The sequence below is a fragment of the Rhinoderma darwinii genome, chromosome 6 (genome assembly GCF_050947455.1).
Source record: "Rhinoderma darwinii isolate aRhiDar2 chromosome 6, aRhiDar2.hap1, whole genome shotgun sequence".
Lineage (NCBI taxonomy): Eukaryota > Metazoa > Chordata > Amphibia > Anura > Rhinodermatidae > Rhinoderma > Rhinoderma darwinii.
The window spans coordinates 130,670,799-130,690,143 of NC_134692.1; the positions used below are offsets into that span (position 1 = coordinate 130,670,799).

The window sequence follows — 19,345 nt, forward strand, 5'->3', positions numbered from 1 at the left end:
AGAGCCGTAATTTTTTTATTTTTCCATCAATGTAGTGATTTTTTGGGCTTGTTTTCTGCGGGACGAGACGTAGTTTTGATTGGTACTGTTTTGGGGTGCATGGGACTTATTGATTCATTTTTATTATGACTTTTTTGGGGGGCAATGGAAAAAAATTGCAATTTCGCCATGGTTTTTTGCGTTTTTTTTTTACGGTGTTCACTTTGCGGTTTAAATTACCTATTAACTTTATTAATGGAGTCATTACGGTCGCGGCGATACCACATATGTGTACTTTTTTTTTTTTTTTACACTTTTACTAAATAAAACCACTTTTTATGGAAAAAAATGGTTTTATTTATTTTTTTACTGTACTTTTTATTAATAATCTTTATTTCACTTTGATGACTGATTTCATTAGTCCCACTAGGGGACTTTACTGTGCGATATTCCGATCGCTGCTATAATGTTTTGGTATACTTCGTATACCAGAGCATTATTGCCTGTCAGTGTAAATCTGACAGGCAATCTGTTAGGACGTGCCTCCGGCGCGTCCTAACAGGCATATGTCCAGGGCAGACCTGGGGGCTTTTATCAGTCCCCCGGCTGCCATGACACCCCATCGGAGACCCGCGATTTCATTCGCGGGCCGCCGATGGGTGACAGAGGGAGCGCACTCCCTCTGTAAACAAAGTTAAATGCCGCGGTCGCTATTGACGGCGGCATTTAACGGGTTAAACGGCTGCGATCTAAGTAAACTTCGATCGCGGGCGTTGGAGCAGGAGCTCAGCTGTCATCAGACAGCAGAGCCCCGGCTCCTACCTGCACGGGAGACCCGTGCAGGACTTAGACTAGGCTGACGTGAAAAGGCGTCATCCTAGCCTAAAGCCCATTAGTGAATCACGTGAAAAGGCGTATTGGTGGTCACTAAGGGGTTAAAGGCAAAACTGGTTTAAAAAACAAAAACAACAAAACTTGCCTCCTCTGTAAAAAGTTTTTGGACCGCACCGCACACTAAATAGGAAGTAATATTGCGAGAGGAAACGCAGGTGAACCGTCATATCACATCATTACTTTGTGGTCCGCATAGTTAATGGAGTGAGGGTATCCATCTGCTCTTAAAGGGGATCTCCACCTTTGAAGACTTATATTTATATATATATATTCTACATAAAAGATTCCGTCTCTTTGTAACTACATCTGAACTGATCGCCACAGTGGCTCCCTATGTCTATGATGAAACAACCCCTATAAGGGCCTCATTCACACATGGCAGATTTGGTTAGTATTTTGCATCATTATTTTGAAGCCAGTGAATGCCAAAGAAGAGAAGTAAACCATTTTCCATTATATTTCCCTTGTGTTTTGGATCCGGTGTTGGTTTGGGCTTCAAAATACTAATGCAAAATACTGACCAAATCTGCAACACGTGAATGAGGCCTTAAGGCGCTTTTACACGGGCCAACGATTGGGCAAACGAGCGTTCACAGAACGCTCGTTCCCGTAAAGACGGCAACGATCAGCCGATGAACGAGCAGACACTCCCTCATCGGGCGATCGTATAGTTTACGTAGCTGAAAATATCGTTGTCGGCAGCGCACGCCCCTGTGTAAACGGAGACGCGCTTCCGACATGATGGAAATTCAGGAGGAAGAGCGACCGTAGAAATGAGCGCTCGTCCCCATCCATAGCTCCTTGTGAAAGGAGCAAACGAGCGCCGATCAACGAGCGGTCTCATTGATCAGCGCTCGTCTACACGGCCCATGTTTTATTGTGTAAGAGGACCCCTAGACGAGCGGAGGCGTACCTGGTAACTACTCCTGATGTAGCAGTGGGGAGAACACGATCAGTGATCAGATAGATTCCAAAGAAAATAGGAAAAAAAAATTATTAATTGTACCAATGTCTCAAACTCGCCGGCACAGAGACCAAAAGATAATTTCCGGTCTGACATTGTGTGACGGGAGAGAAGAGCCAGCGCTCCGCTGCAGATCATTCCACATAGTGATAATAATCTGCGGCTCTATTATCTGTCTGCAGCAGATAATGTGTATTCCCAATAATTAGAACCGTCAGTGTCCAGCGACACCGCAATTTAATGATAACGGATCTGACCTAGAGTTGAGTTTCGCTGGTGATTTGTTTTGCTAATAAAGTATCATGGACCCTCTCACTGATTTACGGAAATTTAACCCCTTAAAGAGGAGCGGTCAGCTCTCCGGACATCTGTTTTAATAAATACTTGCATTACCCATAAAATAACCTTTCTATTCCTTATTAGATTCACTTTAATTTTTTTCATTGAACTCTGCGTTCCTCTGTTATGTCTCCTGGAAATGTGTGGATAACATGACAACTGGGTATTACCACTCCTCTGGTCAATAGCATGTGTCTATACAAAGTCTGACAGGGTCAGCGTGTCAGGAAACAACCCATTGACAAGAGGAATTGTAATGTTCAATTGTCAATTTAAGCTATACATTTCCAGGAGGAATAACAGAGGAACGACCCTACGCAGAGGTCTAAGAAAAGATGCTCCAAAATTGGTAATTCATTGTAAAGCTTACAGAATACCCTAAAATGTATCACATGTAAGACTAGGGGGAACTTTATGGCTTTCGTATATAAGACTATTTTGCAGTTCTGCCGTTTGTTTTTTTTCTACAGCGTTCACCGTTTGGGTGAAATAACGTTATATTAGAATAGTTTGGACTTTTACGGAAGTGGCGATACCAGTTATGTTAATGTTTTTTCTTCCCTGCCGCTGTTTATTGACATAGCTGCAGCGATTACGTGGCTGTATACCCATGTGATCGCTGCAGCCAATCACTGGTCTCAGTGATCATGTGCCATGTACCCAGAGACCAGTGATTTGCTGTGGTGATCACGTGGATATACAAGCACGCCATCGCTGCAGCAATGTCAATACACAGTGGCGTGGAGGAATGGAAGCGGAGGCGCTGGAACGATGGGGGTCAGTGAGCTAAGTAAAGGCTTTGGGGTTTTTTTGCGCATCCCTCCTACATTGGCCAATTTTTTAAATAACTCAGAAAACCCCTTTAAAGGGAAGGTGTCACGAAATTTATTTTTTTATATGTTATTGCTTTTAGTATTTAGTTATTAAAATAAATTTTATTTATTTGTGTTTTTGTGTTGTACTTTTTACTTTTTTCTTACTTTTACTTCTCTATGGGGCTGCCATTTTTTTTTCCATCTCTGTATGTGTCGATTTACGACACATACAGAGATGGAATACGGCACATACAGCCCCATAGAGAATGGGAACGGGAGCCGTTCCATTCACTATGCTGTACTCCGTCTGTGTGGGAACGGCGCATGCACCGCTCCCACACAGTCCAAAAGGACGGTCTTCGGCCGAGCGACATCCGGCGCCATTTTCATGTGGACCGGAAGTCGCGGCCGGACAGTAAAATGACTACTTCCGGTCGCGTCTTCCGTCCATATATTCAGACGTAAGGACTAGGAGCGGAGGCAGCGGCGGCGGCAGGAGCAGGTAAGTTATGTTTGTGTATGTTCGTGTTATACTGTGTGTGATTACTACTGTATCTAATCCTCCTACACTGTACATTCGCTCAAAAAATGGCAACACACAGTATAGGAGGTTTGAACATTCAACCCCCTCCTTTCTCCTGGCACTAGCCAGGATAAAGGAGGGGACATTGTTTGAGCACACTAGAGCGAGTGTGTCTTCTCCAATTTTGCAGCATAAAGCAATGAGGTTGCTTTACCACATGCCAATGCTGCAATTTGGGGAATTGCTCCCTCTAGTGACCAGCACTGGGAAATGTTATAAATTAGAATCTAATTTATAATATTTCCTGACTTGTGATAAAATGAAAAAAAAATTAGAACAATGTTTAATAATTTATCATTTTAACTGAGAAAAAAAAATTCTAGCGACACATTCCCTTTAACCCCTTAGTGACCAACAATACAGCTTTTCACATTCGTCACTAAGGGGCCTTAGGCTAGGCTGACGTCTTTTCACGTGAGCCTAGTCTAAGTCCTGCACGGGTCTCCCGTGCAGGCTGGAGTTGGGGCTCTGCTGTCTGATGACAGCTGAGCTCCTGCTCCAACGCCCGCGATCGAAGTTTACTTCGATCGCGGCCGTTTAACCCGTTAAATGCCGCCGTCAATAGCGACCACGCCATTTAACTTTGTTTACAGAGTGAGTGAGCTCCCTCTGTCACCCATCGGCGGCCCGCAAATGCAATCGCGGGTCTCCGATGGGGTGTCATGGCCAGGGCCGCCATCAGGGGGGTATTAGGGGTAGTGGTGTGAGGGGCCCGGCCAAACCTAATTGAAAGGGGGGCCCGGCAACTGCCTCGACATTCTTTTGGTAGGAAAAAACGGGCCCCTGCAATGGGGCCCGTTTTTTTCACCAAAAGAATGTCGTGAGCTGCTGCTGCTGCTGCGGGCCCCCTCCCCTCGTCATGGGGGGCCGTCAAACCGTCCGCCCGCGCGCACCCGCCCGCGCGTACAATGAAACTCCCGCGCGTGCGCACTCGCGAGCGCGCATCCACGAACGGCCGCACTGGAGACCGCCCGCGCGCGCACCCGCGAACGAAGCGCGCGCAGCCGCGGACACACATGGACAAAACTTACCTGGAGCCTGGCTGGAGGTGAAGGACTGGACGTCTGGACCGAAGACCTCCCCTGGAAGACATCGCCGGAAGAGGACTGGAGTGGGAGCAGCTCTTCTGACACAGTGAGTAAATTATCTCAAAGTGTTGTTTATGTATGGCCCTGTTCACACAGTATTTTGCAGGCAAAAAAAAATCTGCCTTAAAATTCCTTAAAGAATTTTGAGGCAGATTTTGACCTGCCCACACTATCTTGCCGCGTTTTTTTGCTGCGTTTTTTGCTCGCGGCGATTGAGGACAGCAGACAAAAAACGCAGCAAAAAATGCATTTTCTGCCTCCCATTGATTTCGATGGGAGGTCAGAGGCGGAACCGCGGCAAGAAAGGACGTGCTGCTTTTTCTTTTTCCCGCGACTGGCTCCCATTGATTTCAGATTAAATCAATGGGAGGCGGTTTTGGAAGTTTTTTGGTGCTGATTCTGACGCAGTGTCCGAGTCAATATCAAGGCCCAAAAACTCTGTGAACTGGGCCTTATTGTTAGGGCTTATTCAGACGAACGTGTAATATGTCCGTGCAACGCGTGTGATTTTCACGTTCCTCGCACGGACCTATGTTACTCTATGGTGCCGTGCGGACTGTCGGTGATTTTCACGCAGCGTGTGTCCGTGTGTCCGCTGCGTAAAACTCACGACATGTCCGATATTGGTGCATTGTTCGCGCATCACGCACCCATTGAAGTCAATGGGTGCGTGAAAATCACGCCCAGCACTTCCGCAGCCGTATAAACTATGAATGAAAACAGAAAAGCACCACGTGCTACAAACATCCAAACATGTGTCATAATGATGGCGGCTGCACGAAAATCACGCAGCCGCGCATCATACGCTGCTGACACACGGAGCTGTTATGGACCTTTTGCATGCGCAAAACGCCACGTTTTTTGCGCGTGCAAAAAGCACACGCTCGTGTGAATCCGGCCTTAGGGTAGGAACACACTAGGCATGAACGCTGCGGATTTTATGCAACACATTTTATTGCGGATAATCCGCAGCGTATCACAGTCGCAGCAGAGTGGATGAGATATGAACAAATCTCATCCACACGCTGCAAAAAAAATGGACCTGCCGTGTGGCTTTTTGGCTTTTTAAGTCGCATGTCAATGTATTCTATGGAATCGCTGCTCCTCTGTTGCGGAAATGCTGCGGTTCTGCCGCAAAAATCACACAAGAGAAGAAAAAAAAGGTACTTTTTTAAATTGATAAAGTTTAGACTTCCCCGGCCGTAGTCCTGGTGACGCGATCCTCTATTCTTAGCGCAGCCCGGCCTCCTGTCATGACGTTTCATCCCATGTGACTGATGCAGCGGTCACATGGTCTACAGCGTCATCCCAGGAGGCGGGGCTACGTTCAGAAGAGAGAGATGCGTCACCAGGACTACGGCCCTGGCAAGTCTAAACTTTTTTTTCCCTGCAGGATTCCCGCAGCGGACATGCCTCACGAAACCTGCGCCGCTATTTGGTGCGGTTTTGCTGGCAGAATTCCCTGCGGCTCCCGGGATAAGCGGTGTAGCTTTACTCAGCATATCCGCCTAGTGTGTCCCTTATGATGTCGCTCCTGGAGCTGCTGCCGCTCTCTAAATAGGCAGTTGGTCCAGTAGAATTTGGAATTATTTTTTTTTGTGAACCAGCTTAAAAAAATACAAAACTTTTGTGTTCGGGCCTGTTCACATCACCGTTCGCTTCCGCTCCGGGGTTCCGTCTGAGGTTTCTGTCGGGTGAACCCCGCAACGGAAAGTGAAAGTGACAGCACAGCTTCCGTTTCAGTCACCATTGATCTCAATGGTGACGGAAACATCGCTAATGGTTTCCGTTCGTCACCATTCCGGCTGGTTTTCGGACGGAATTAATAGCGCAGTCGACTGCGCTAATGGTGATGAAAACACGGAAGCTGTGCTATCACTTTCACTTTCCGTTGCGGGGTTCACCCGACAGAAACCTCAGAAGGAACCCCGGAGCGGAAGCGAACGGTGATGTGAACAGGCCCTAACACAAAAGTTTTGTATTTTTTTAAGCTGGTTCACAAAAAAAAATAATTCCAAATTCTACTGGACCAACTGCCTATTTAGAGAGCGGCAGCAGCTCCAGGAGCGACATCATAAGGGACACACTAGGCGGATATGCTGAGTAAAACGACACAGCTTATCCCGGGAGCCGCAGGGAATTCCGCCAGCAAAACCGCACCAAATAGTGGCGCAGGTTTGGTGAGGCGTGTCCGCTGTGGGAATCCTGCAGGGAAAAAAAAGTTTAGACTTACCCCGGCCATAGTTTAAGTGACGCATCTCTCTCTTCTGAACGTAGCCCCGCCTCCTGGGATGACGCTGTAGACCATGTGACCGCTGCAGCAGTCACATGGGATGAAACGTCATGACAGGAGGCCGGGCTGCGCTAAGAATAGAGGATCGCGTCACCAGGACTACGGCCGGGGCAAGTCTAAACTTTTTTATAAATGTAAAAAAGTGCCTTTTTTTTTTTTTCTCATTTGTGATTTTTGCGGCAGAACCGCAGCATTTCCGCAACAGAGGAGCAGCGATCCCACAGAATACATTGACACGCTGCGACTTAAAAAGCCAAAAAGTCACACGGCAGGTCCATTATTTTTGCAGCGTGTGAATGAGATTTGTTCATATCTGACCCCCTCGGCTGCGACTGTGATACGCTGCGGATTATCCGCAATCAAATGTGTTGCATAAAATCCGCAGTGTCCATGCCTAGTGTGTTCCTACCCTAAGGCCGGATTTACACGAGCGTGTGCTTTTTGCGCGCGCAAAAACGTGGCGTTTTGCGCTTGCAAAAGGTCCATAACCGCTCCGTGTGTCAGCAGCGTATGATGCGTGGCTGCGTGATTTTCGCGCAGCCGCCATCATTATGACACTCTGTTTGTATGTTTGTAGCACGTGGTGCTTTTCTGTTTTCATTCATAGTTTATACGGCTGCGGAAGTGCTGGGCGTGATTTTCACGCACCCATTGACTTCAATGGGTGCGTGATGCGCGAACAATGCACAAATATCGGACATGTCGCGAGTTTTACGCAGCGGACTCGCGCTGCGTGAAAATCACTGACAGTCTGCACGGCCCCATAGAGTAACATAGGTCCGTGCGAGGCGCGTGAAAATCACGCGCGTTGCACGGACGTATTACACGTTCGTCTGAATAAGCCCTAACAATAAGGCCCAGTTCAGAGTTTTTGGGCCTTGATATTGACTCGGACACTGCGTCAGAATCAGCACCAAACAACTTCCAAAACCGCCTCCCATTGATTTAATCTGAAATCAATGGGAGCCAGTCGCGGAAAAAAGAAAAAGCAGCACATCCTTTCTTGCCGCGGTTCTGCCTCTGACCTCTCATCTAAATCAATGGGAGGCAGAAAATGCATTTTTCGCTACGTTTTCTGTCTGCTGTCCTCAATCGCCGCGGGCAAAAAACGCGGCAAGATAGTGTGGGCAGGTCAAAATCTGCCTCAAAATTCGGTGCGCGGTTCCAGGCGGTCGCCGGTGCGCATGCGCGGGAGTTTGCGGGTGCGCGTGATCGGTCGCACGGGCGGCGGTGTTTGACGGCCCCCATGCTACCCAGGGCCGCCATCAGGGGGGGTATTAGGGGTACTGATGTGAGAGGCCCGGCCAAACCTAATTGAAAGGGGGGCCCGCAGCTCATGACATTCTTTTGGTGAAAAAAACGGGCCCCATTGCAGGGGCCTGGTTTTTTTCTACCAAAGGCAAGTTGCGGCAGTTTACCGGGCCCCCTTTTCAATTAGGTTTGGCCGGGCCTCGCACATCAGTACCCCTAATACCCCCCCTGATGGCGGCCCTGGGTACCATGATATAGTACTGGACGGAGTACCGTTAACAGGCGGTGCCACGGTAGGGGGGCCCAGAAAATGTAGCTGTAGGGGGCCCTGAAATTCCTGATGGCGGCCCTGGTCATGGCAGCCGGGGGACTGATAAAAGCCCCCAGGTCTGCCCTGGACATATTCCTGTTAGGACGCGCCGGAGGCACGTCCTAACAGATTGCCTGTCAGATTTACACTGACAGGCAATAATGCTCTGGTATTATTAATAAAAAGTACAGTAAAAAAATAAATAAAACCATTTTTTTCCATAAAAAGTGGTTTTATTTAGTAAAAGTATATAAAAAAAAAAAAGTACACATATGTGGTATCGCCGCGACCGTAATGACTCCATTAATAAAGTTAATATGTAATTTAAACCGCAAGGTGAACACCGTAAAAAAAAAAAACGCAAAAAACCATGGCGAAATTGCAATTTTTTTCCATTGCCCCCCAAAAAAGTCATAATAAAAATGAATCAATAAGTCCCATGCACCCCAAAACAGTACCAATCAAAACTACGTCTCATCCCGCAGAAAACAAGCCCAAAAAATCACTACATTGATGAAAAAATAAAAAAATTACGGCTCTTGGAAAGCGACGATGCAAAAACAAATAATTTTAGTTCAAAAGTCGTAAAACATAAAAAACCTCTACATATGTGGTATCGCCGTAATCGTACCGACCCATAGAATAAAGGTAACATGTTATTTACGGCGTCAATTTAAAACGCATAGAACTATGGTGTAATTTCTGTTTTTTTTTTATAATCCCCCCAAAAAAAGTTCATAAAAAAATGATATGTACCCAAAAATGGTGCTATTAAAAAGTACAACTAATCCCGCAAAAAACAAGTCCTCATACAGCTATGTAGACGAAAAAATAAAAAAAGTTACAGCTCTTTGAATGCGACTATAGAAAAACGAATAAAATAGCTTGGTCATTAGGGCCTAAAATGGGCTGGTCACTAAGGGGTTAAGACCCCTGTTAGCCACAACCCTTTTTCCTAGACACCTCAAACAGTCAAGTGAGATGTAAAAATTATACACATGATAAATTTGGTGCACGGCTTATATGCCAATTCTTGGCACATTTTCTATCGGTTTTGTTTGGAGTGTTCCTTTAAATGTGGCAGCCTGTGTAACATAAAAACACGGAGCCGGAGATGTAGCAGAGTTTTTGGTGAAGATTTATTGTAACGTTCTATACTGTGTGTATATATATATATACACATATACACACACACACACACACACACACGATTACATGCAAATAGTAAAATCCACACTATGTACAAAATCTCAGCAGAAAAGACATTTCCATTACAATAAATAATTACTATCAAATATTTCAAGATGTCCTTATCAGGTTTAGTAAAATTGCAACAGTTTTATTTCACGGTTTATCAAAAATGCAGCAAAAAAAGTGACCAAACGGTCATTGGCGACTGCGGCCTTAGCGATTGCATGAGAAGTGCTCGTTGTAATTGCCTCCTATAGAACAGTCTTCTGAAGCCAGGACAAGTTTAGAAAAGGCCTGAAAAAGCTCAGACCACCAATAAAAATTGACGTGTAACACGTGCCCAATAATATCAGGCAAGCGGCCCAACGTCACAGCTTGAACAGATGTAGCAGAGCCGAATTTGTTGTTTAAAGGGGACCTATAAAATGATTATTCCGATGTGTTATTTTCCCTGTATAGATTCAATCTCTTGGCAGGGAGTATTTTTCTTGAGGATATTGTATCTATAAGTAATGTATGTTTGACCAAGCAGCTTGAAATCCGGTCCTTGGCAGGAGTCGAGTACACGAGTATCCGCAATCCTGGGCAGCAGATTTCCTGCAAATCTCCGCAGCTATGCTCAGAGGGAGAAATGAGCCCTAGGCAAATTGGGCTAGAGTACTTATCAATATTTTGCGCCCAAAAAAAATAAAAATGCTGACCGGCAGTAATAAATCTGTCGCACTTTACGCCTCCTCTTAGCCACGCCCACTTTTCAAAATTGTCCAGGAAGGTGGCAAAAGTTTCTAAAACATAATACATTTGGTGCACTCCGTGTATGCCACTTTATGGGTGCAATTTGTGACATAATTCTGCAGCATTTTGCTTAGTAAATCTCTTCCTGGGAGAACCCCCGATTTTATATTTGGCGTTGTATTTCATTTTTAATAACCATACCCATTCTCACAGCCCACATTTCGTTTTTTGGGGCTGCATGGTTTGTGTATCATAATACCGCTCTGAGGTAAAGGCTATGTACACTTTTGAAAGGCCATTTTTTTTTTTTAATTCACTGAATCAGTCAGTTCCGCGGATCTGAAGGGTTCAGTGACAGCGGGTCCTGCGTACACCTGTAAACTATCACATCTAAGTTACGAACTAAGATGGGGATGGATAACAGGTGGAGCCCGAGTGTCAGAAACCGGCAGGACTATCTGTGTCTGGACCCGTCAGTCCCACTGATCTGACGGATTCAGGTCTCAGCGCCAGTTACAGCTGCTGCGTATAGAGAATACAAAGCTGCTGTATCTCAAAAAGTAAAAAGAATTAAATTGTAGATTATATAATATGCAAAATAATGATATAAGTGTTCAGAGATTTTTGTTCGCTTATTTGTAATGTTTGGGAAAATAAAAAAAATACATAAATTAAAAAAAAAAAAAGTAAAAAGAATGAATAAAAAAAGTATTTATAAAGTTACAAACACTGACTAACATTTTTATTAAAAAAATAAAAATAAATCTGCCTTTCAAAAGTGTACACAGCCTTTAAGACAAAGCAGTAGGTTAACTGGCGACCCTACGTAAAGCTAGAGAGGAGTTTCGACAGAACAACAACTAAGCACTGCTACATCTGGCAAATAATTATTGTGTCGGGTTATTTTTATAACCAATAAGGGTTGAGCAGCCGGATCCGACCATTTGTGGGCAGCCGGTACACCGCCACAGTGATCACGAACACACGGACTCCAGATACGGTCTCAGAAATGTCAGATTCACATATAAAACAGGTAATAGATAAATAAAGGTGAAGCGATAGAACGCAAAACATTTTCCACACGGATATGAAAGCGGCTGCGAATTCTCAAATCCACACAGGTGTTCACAGCAGATGTAAAAGGGGTGAAATCCACACTGAATCCGCATGTAACAGGTGCAGATTTGCTGTGGCAAAATAGTCTACAAATCCACTATTTGTGTGGGTACCTCCTGTGTCTCCATGGTAACATCAGACTACAAATACATCTTCTGTAGTCTGAGCCTTAATGAATAATCAAAATATAGCACCAACATATTCCGCAGCCCTTTACAATTCAAAGGGTTCCAGTACAGACGATATCAGTCATTACATAGTGACAAAGCGAATTCACACAAGAGGGGTGATGACCCTGCTCGCAAGAGCTTACAATCTATGAGTAAATGGGGGAGACACAAAATGTAAAAAGTGCTTGTTCAGTACAATGGTCCGGCCATCTTTATACATAGTGGGCAGTACATATAAAGCCGCATGAGCCGTCACCAGCCAGTGTCTGTGTATGACAGACATGAAATGTGTTAGGGTGCAAGGAGTGTGGGGGAGACTGCTGAATGAGGGGGTCAGGTGCTGAGGACTAATAGTGGGGCCAAGGAAAGGAGTCAGATTAGGGAATGTTATAGGCCTTTCTAAAAAGATTTCAGCGCACGTTTAACACTGTGAATGTTGGGAACTAATCTGGTTGTCCAGGGGCAGTGCATTCCAGAGAACTGGTGCAGCACGGGAGAAGTCTAGGAGATGTGAGCGGGAGGTTCGGGTTATGGAGGATGTTAATCTAAGGTTATTGGCAGAACGTAAAGCACGGGTAATGCGGTAGACAAAGATGAGGGGGGAGATGTAAGGAGGTGCAGCACTGGGGAGAGCTTTGTGGGTGAGAGTAATACGTTTTTATTGTTTTCTAAAGGGAGTGGGCAACCAGTGCAGTGACTGGCACAGGGTAGAGGCATCGGTGTAGCGGTCCAGTGCAGGGACCGCAGCAGTGTAGAGGCATTGGTGTAGTGCTCCAGTGTAGTGACTGACCAACCACTACACCGATGCCTCTACCCAGTGACTGAGGGAGACACCGGACTGCTGCATCGAGGATAGACTGGAGAGGGGAGAGTTTAGTGAGGGGAAGACTATTAGTAATGAGTTCCAGTAGACAAGACAAGAGGGAACCCGAGCGACAATGAAGAGTTTTGGCTGTTTACGCATCAGTATTTCGAAGCCAAAACCAGTAGTGGGTCCAAAACACGGAAGAGGTGCAAATCTTTCCATCATAGGTTTTCTCTGCGCGCTGCCGCTCTGCTCCGAGTGACGGCTCCAGCAGTCTCCTGGCTGGGACTTGTGAACGCCGCAGCAGGGGAATTAATCATCGGTTTCTCGGTCCTGCAACTTGCACGACCGAGACAAAAGGTAATGTTACTCTGCCGTCCCCTTTCACTGTCAGTGCGTGTGCTGGACATACACTAACGGGCTACGTCAGGCCAGATTCATACGAACTAGTGCAATTTCGGACATCAAAAACTGGAGTTTTCACATCCGGGTTGCACCCGTGCGGGTCCCGTTTTTCACAGATCCCCATAGACTAGAGTCTATGGAGGGATCCGTGAAAAATGGAAGAAAATAGGACATGTTCTATTTTTTCAAGAACCCTTCACACTCTCCGTTGAAACAGTCGTGTGAACGGCCTCATAGAAATTCATGCATCCGTGTGACGGGCGTTGTGGCCGTTACACGGACATATACTACGGTCGCCTGAATTGGGTCTTCGGCACAAACAATTGGCGATTTCCACGGCTTATTTGTCAAACAAACTAGAACGACTGGACTATTTCAGGATAAAATAATTTTCTGAGAATGTTGGGGCATTGTGACTTCTGGACCATCAGAGCCTGGATATTTACTAAATGACACAATGCTATATGTACGTCTGTATGGGATATCATGTCATGTATATAAAAGGAGTCTTCCTTTACTGGTCTGAACAATTCCTAACTTTATATCCATCATTTTATCAAGAGTATAAAAAATCCTTAAGAAATCAAAATAAAAATTTTCTTACAAGAGGTTTCGCCTACAGATGACGTGTAAATATAGAAAATGTTTCTCTAACAGGAAACTGCACCCGGTCAGGTATTGAAGGCACTAGAAACAGCATTTCAGCCAGTTTTAAAAATCAGAGTCTTTCCTTCTTGCTGGCCGTGATGGAGACGCAACGATGATGTCATCAGAATCGTCAGAGTGCGGGTCTTCAGCGGGTGGATGGGACTTTCCTATAGAAACAGATTTATATACATTAGGCCTCATTCAGACGGCAGAAATGCGCACATCCATATTATGAACGGCATCAGAAGGATCTATCAGGTCATTACACCAAAACGGGCACTAAAATGGGATTGCTTTACAGCCGCCTGAATGAGGCCTATGAGAAAAATTTATTTCAGTTTGGAACGGTGCCATAATGGCGGGTCACATACCGGATGGCGATCGTCGTGACATTGAAGTCTGGGAATTTGGCCTCTTGGTTTTAAGTTCCTCTTCTTCTTCGTCGGATATTAGCTCTTGAATACAGTCCTCACTGATCTCGCCATCGCTTTCGCTGGCTGTGAAGTCAAATAATAAACGCTGCTGATATCCGGTCTGATAGTAGACACCCCAACCCCATATGGGACAATACATATGCCAGCAGGGTTCAGTTATGCTTTGATGGGGTGGGCCGCTTTATGTATCATTTGAACAAATGTTTGGGGAAACGTACTAATAAATACTTTTTTGAAGTTCAGCGCGAGCGTAGACGAAGGCAATATACCAGGCTTTCATCTGCAGGGTCCTGGACATCCAAGAAACGAGGACAGGCACAGTGCGGTGCAATGGAGGAGGCTGACGGACGTGTCTCGTCGCATGCCCCTCCATCTGCGGCCATTTTGGGAACGGGAGCCGTGTGCGCTCGGAACAATAGCCTAATCTAATCAGGGTACGTTCACATCGCATACGTTTGAGGAAGAAAAATAAGAGGCTGATGTCAAGAGAAAACCGGCTCTGAATCCAGGCGTTTAAGCGGATTTTCAAAAAGTTTTTTGGGCGTTTGCAAGCGTATTTTTTTTACGTCATTTTTTGTAGTGTCAATGGAAAATCAGCTTCAATTATGCCTCGAGAAGTGACATGCCGCTTCTTTTTATGATGCGTATTTTTACGATGCATTTTTTTTAAATTCAGCAGCATAAAAATACGCCTCATATTAACTACACTGGATTTCTAATTGAAATCAATGGGAAACGGTTTAAATGGACAAACGATACATAAAGCACCAACCTCTCTTAGGGTTAACGCAGGCTGTTTAATGGGGGGGGGGGGGTCATTTTGACCATAAAAGATAAAGCAGGAGGTGGGCAAATTACCTAGCGGGTGATGTACACTTTGCCCGGAGGATTTCCTGGTGACTGGAGATCTGGTGTTGGATCTGGGACTCTTTCTGATCGGGCTCTCTCTGCCTTTCATCTCATTCTGCCTGAGACAAGAGAAGATCTAAGTAACATCAGCATCGCCTGACAAGCCTAACATGTGCTTAAGTCACTGCTGAGTTTACATAGAAAAGTACTTGGCGCATTTCATGGTGTCAGGTCGCTTCTAAAGTCATGTAATTACGCAGGAATTACTAGCGAGCCGCGGTATGTTTGTTCGTCAGATGACAGGATATGTAACACACGTTAGGAAAGGAAGCAAAGTCATAGTAAACAAACGGGGGGAGAGTTATTAAAACTAGTGCAAAGGAAAAGTGAAGATGTCGCCCGTAGGAACCGATCACAGTCCCACTCACTTTTCACAGCATCCGGCTGATTGGTTGCTATGGGAAAATTTTCCACGTTCCCTTTGCACTAGTTTTATTACCTTTTAATAAACCGCTGTGTTCTGCTCAGAAATACTCCGTTCTATATCGTCAAATTTCTACCTTTGTTCAACCATTTTTGTGCGGGTCAAATGTGCCCGAAAAGAGGACTGCAGGAAGCGGACATGGTCTTCGTCCTTGCTGGTTTCAGACGTGGTGCCGTCCTACAGAACAAGTCACATGCAGAAATAGGTTACGACAGACAATATTGAAGCCTTAAAGGGCATATGTACATTATGGAGATCATCTGAATGGCCGCCATGTACTGCTACATTCCCCTGTAACTCCTACAAAATCAGCTGTGTGCCAGGAGAAGAACACGGCGATCAGCTGACGAGACAACCCCTTTAAATAGGCTCTGTCACCACATTATAAGTGCCCTGTCTCCTATATAAGGAGATCGGCGCTATAATGTAGGTGACAGTAATGCTTTTTATTTTAAAAAAACGATCTCTTTTCACCACTTTATTAGCGATTTTAGATTTATGCTAATGAGTTGCTTAATGCCCAAGTGGGCGTATTTTTACTTTAGACCAAGTGGGCGTTGTACAGAGGAGTGTATGACGCTGACCAATCAGTGACCAATCAGCGTCATGCACTTCTCTCCATTCATTTACACAGCGCATAGGGATCCTGCTAGATCCTTATGTGCTGTCTTATACTAATACATTAACGATACTGAAGTGTTTAGACAGTGAATAGACATTCCAACGGGATGTCTATTCACAATCTCTGCACTTCGTTAATGTTTCTCTGGTAGTGACAGCAGAGGACGCGTAATCTCGTTGTAACCTGTCATTTACAGCGTAATCTCGCGAGATCACGCTTCCTCTGCTGTAACTAGCACAGAAACAGTAACGAAGTGCAGAGATTGTGAATAGACATCCCGTGGAATGTCTATTCACTGTCTAAACACTTCAGTATCGTTAATGTGTTAGTATAAGACAGCACATAGTGATCTAAAAGGATCCCTATGTGCTGTGTAAATGAATGGAGAGGAGTGCATGAGGTATATACAAGTTTTTGACGCTGCCACCATTGCGTTGAGCACCACCCATGTCATTATTGACGGTGAGCTTCATCCTCTACCGGCCAGCTTTGATGTGAAAGTTGTGTGTGGAGCAGTGCCAGCTACCGTTTATCTTCACATTACTTCGGTGAAGCGACCGCGACACATCAGTGAGCGCTGCGCTCCTTTATACTGCTAATCACGAGGATACTGGGGGATGCCGAACCAATCCTATATTCATATCCAAAGGATAGGCCATCAATGTTAAAGGGGTTGTACAGGATTAGGCCCCATTCACACCACATGTAGGCCTTCCATTGGAGTTATACGTGAGGAAGAACTCCAACGTATACATCCGACGAACAGCCCGAACATATCCCACTGTATGACAGTGGGATACGTCACCCAGGGACTGGCCCTGGAAAAACTCCTGAAGTCACGGTCTATGTATTGACAGTGACGTCAGGAGCTTTCGCAGGGCCAGAGTCCTGGGGCAGAACATCTACTAGCGCTCTGACCAGGGTTTTTTTTTTTTGTTTTTTTTGCGGGATCCCTCAGAATGGAATAGCTTACTCTACTACGCTATTCCATACTTAGTCAGGCTGGAATACCTTGGTATACCTTTTTTTGGAGGCCAAAAGGACACTCTTTTGGTTTTCGTCTGGATAATGAAGCCCTATAAACACGTTTATCGTCAATGTTGGAAGCTTTCATGATAAATGTAGGTCAACAACGTGATGTGAATGGGGCTTTAGAGAAAAATGGCTGCTGTCTTTCACAAACAGCACCGCACCTATCCACAGGTTGTGTGTGGTATCGCAGCCAAGCCCAATTCACTTAAATGGAGCGGTGGTGCAATAGCAGACATGACCCACGTACAGGTGTGGCACTGATTTTAGGGGCAAGCAACCATATTTTTCTAGTCCTGTACCACCAATTTCAATTCTGGAAAACCCTTTTAAGAAAAGACGAGATGAGTTGATAAGCCCCTTAAATTCAACTTAATACATGAAAGAAACTGTACGTACCTGCTGGGGGGGGCTGCCTGATCTGGGAGACCTTGTAGGATGGGCTGCAGCTGGAGAGAACATTTTCTGCCTTGCTAGGTGACCTCGGAGGGCTGCTTGTAGGAAGACAGTTGTCTGTGAAAGAAGTGAAATGGGGGCTGTCAGATAATCAGAAGATCAGGCGAGGATTGCGTGGAGATTTCCACCACATGACAGGACGGGATGTCGGCAACGCATACGGTCGTGTTGTAGCGTGGCATTATACATCATCATCTCCTTTGTCCTGGAGTCCATCTGTCTAGTAGTTTCATATCTGGAACACTAGGTCACAGCTCAGATATCAGCAGCTGCCTGGCTTCCATTCATTGACAGGCGACACACTACATTTCTGCTATATAGTGCCCAATGCTACTTACATTTATATTGCTGACACGAAGGCTATAATTCCTATTAAAAGCTTAGAAGTCTCTTGAATGTTTATTAAAAAATCCACCGGTAAAATTCCTGCCATTGGTGCCATTGACCGAGCAGATGCCGGGTCTTTCGAGTCGCAATCAAGTTATTAATTCTGCCCTCCTATGCGGTCTCCAATTCTAGGAATGTACCCAATGAGGCAACAAAAAAAATCATGGTTTCTCATTGTAAAAAGTTGAATTGGGGTCTTAGCCCTTTGCACACTATTTTATACTACTTTGAAGCGTTTTGGGGATTTTACCTTGCAGGATAAACGGTGGGGGTCCCAACCAAACAAAGGGCACCCCCACCAAAAAGCAGGAAACGACTCCTGGGACTCGCGCCATTTTAAAAGAACGAAGAAACAGCAGCACTCGCTGGAGTGCCACGACTCCTTCACTGCAGTACCTGGCACCGACACATCTAGGAGTGTGGCAGTGCCTGATTCTGCAGCTTAGCCAATTCAAGTGATCGGTGCGGAGCTACTGTATCAAGCACAGCGACACTTGTATGGACATGGCGGTGCTGGGTACTGCAGTGAAGGGCCGTGGCAGTCCAGTGAGTGCCACTATTTATTTGTTCTGTTGATTGTGGAGGGTCCCAGGCTCGGACCTCCATTCATCATACCAGGCCATCAATTTAAACCCCTTTAATCCCTTGATTGCTGGTCCCCATAGGTCCACCATGTTCCCTCCACTACTGCTAATTTAACTGCTATGTATGCCATTGCAAGATTTTTTTTTTTTCTTTTCTTAAATTTATGTGATTATAAAAAAAAAAATTCAATTGACATTTCAAAAAACAAACAAACATTTTTCCGATACAGCGTCTATGGATTCTGTATACAAAGAAGCTGTATCGTTCGCTATTGGCTGATTCTGTAGGATCACAATAATATTGATCACATCGGAGTTAATGAGCTTATTGTGATCCTGTGTGTTAGAGACACGCAGGACCCACTTTCACTCGAGCCGTCAGTTCACTTCACTGACGGATTCCTGTGATCGTGAACGATACAGTTTCTAGGTCTAGGATACATAGACGATGTATCGGAAAAACAAAATATAAATTTTTCAATAAAAGTCAATTGAAAAAAAAACTTTTATGATAACATAAAACATTGACTTAATAAGAAAAATTTAAAAACTTTCAAGAAGGTGTACATAGCCAAACAGCTTATTTGCCAACAATACCGACGTTTCCATTCATTTCGGTGGCGTTGCCGGGTGGAACTGTCCCAATTTTGGGGATTTAAATGTTGGCAAGTATAAACAAGGTCATTTTTATTATTAGAATTTGCCGTTACGAAAGCAATTCTTAATATTTGGGTGGAAGCAGCATTGAAATCTAACAATATAAAACAGGTTCTGCAACTGGTTTGATCTACAGAAGAATGAGAAATCGGGCCGAGACAGACGACGGCATAACCCGAGCGCTGCCAACCTGCACTGCCACTTCTGCCACATCAGCAAATTGCAAACAGTCGAGTTGCTGGAGACAGGTCTGGTTG

At 45.1% G+C, this 19,345-nt stretch overlaps 1 protein-coding gene across 2 annotated transcripts in view; it reads right to left on the reverse strand.

Moving 5' to 3' along the window:
* Nucleotides 1-9,652: 9,652 nt before the first annotated feature.
* The window catches only part of IQCE (IQ motif containing E), a 28,698-nt gene continuing 19,005 nt past the window's right edge, over nt 9,653-19,345 (reverse strand). Inside the window, exons 20-24 of one of the 2 annotated variants that reach the window (XM_075830361.1) lie at nt 17,404-17,517; nt 15,430-15,530; nt 14,879-14,988; nt 13,958-14,083; nt 9,653-13,753 (exon numbers count right to left, since the gene is read on the reverse strand). In XM_075830361.1, coding sequence (XP_075686476.1) covers nt 13,650-13,753; nt 13,958-14,083; nt 14,879-14,988; nt 15,430-15,530; nt 17,404-17,517 — 555 coding nt within the window. In that variant the 3' untranslated portion in view covers nt 9,653-13,649. Of the gene's footprint in view, nt 13,754-13,957; nt 14,084-14,878; nt 14,989-15,368; nt 15,531-17,403; nt 17,518-19,345 lie in introns of those variants that run through there. The other variant, XR_012849550.1, reaches the window with a different exon arrangement.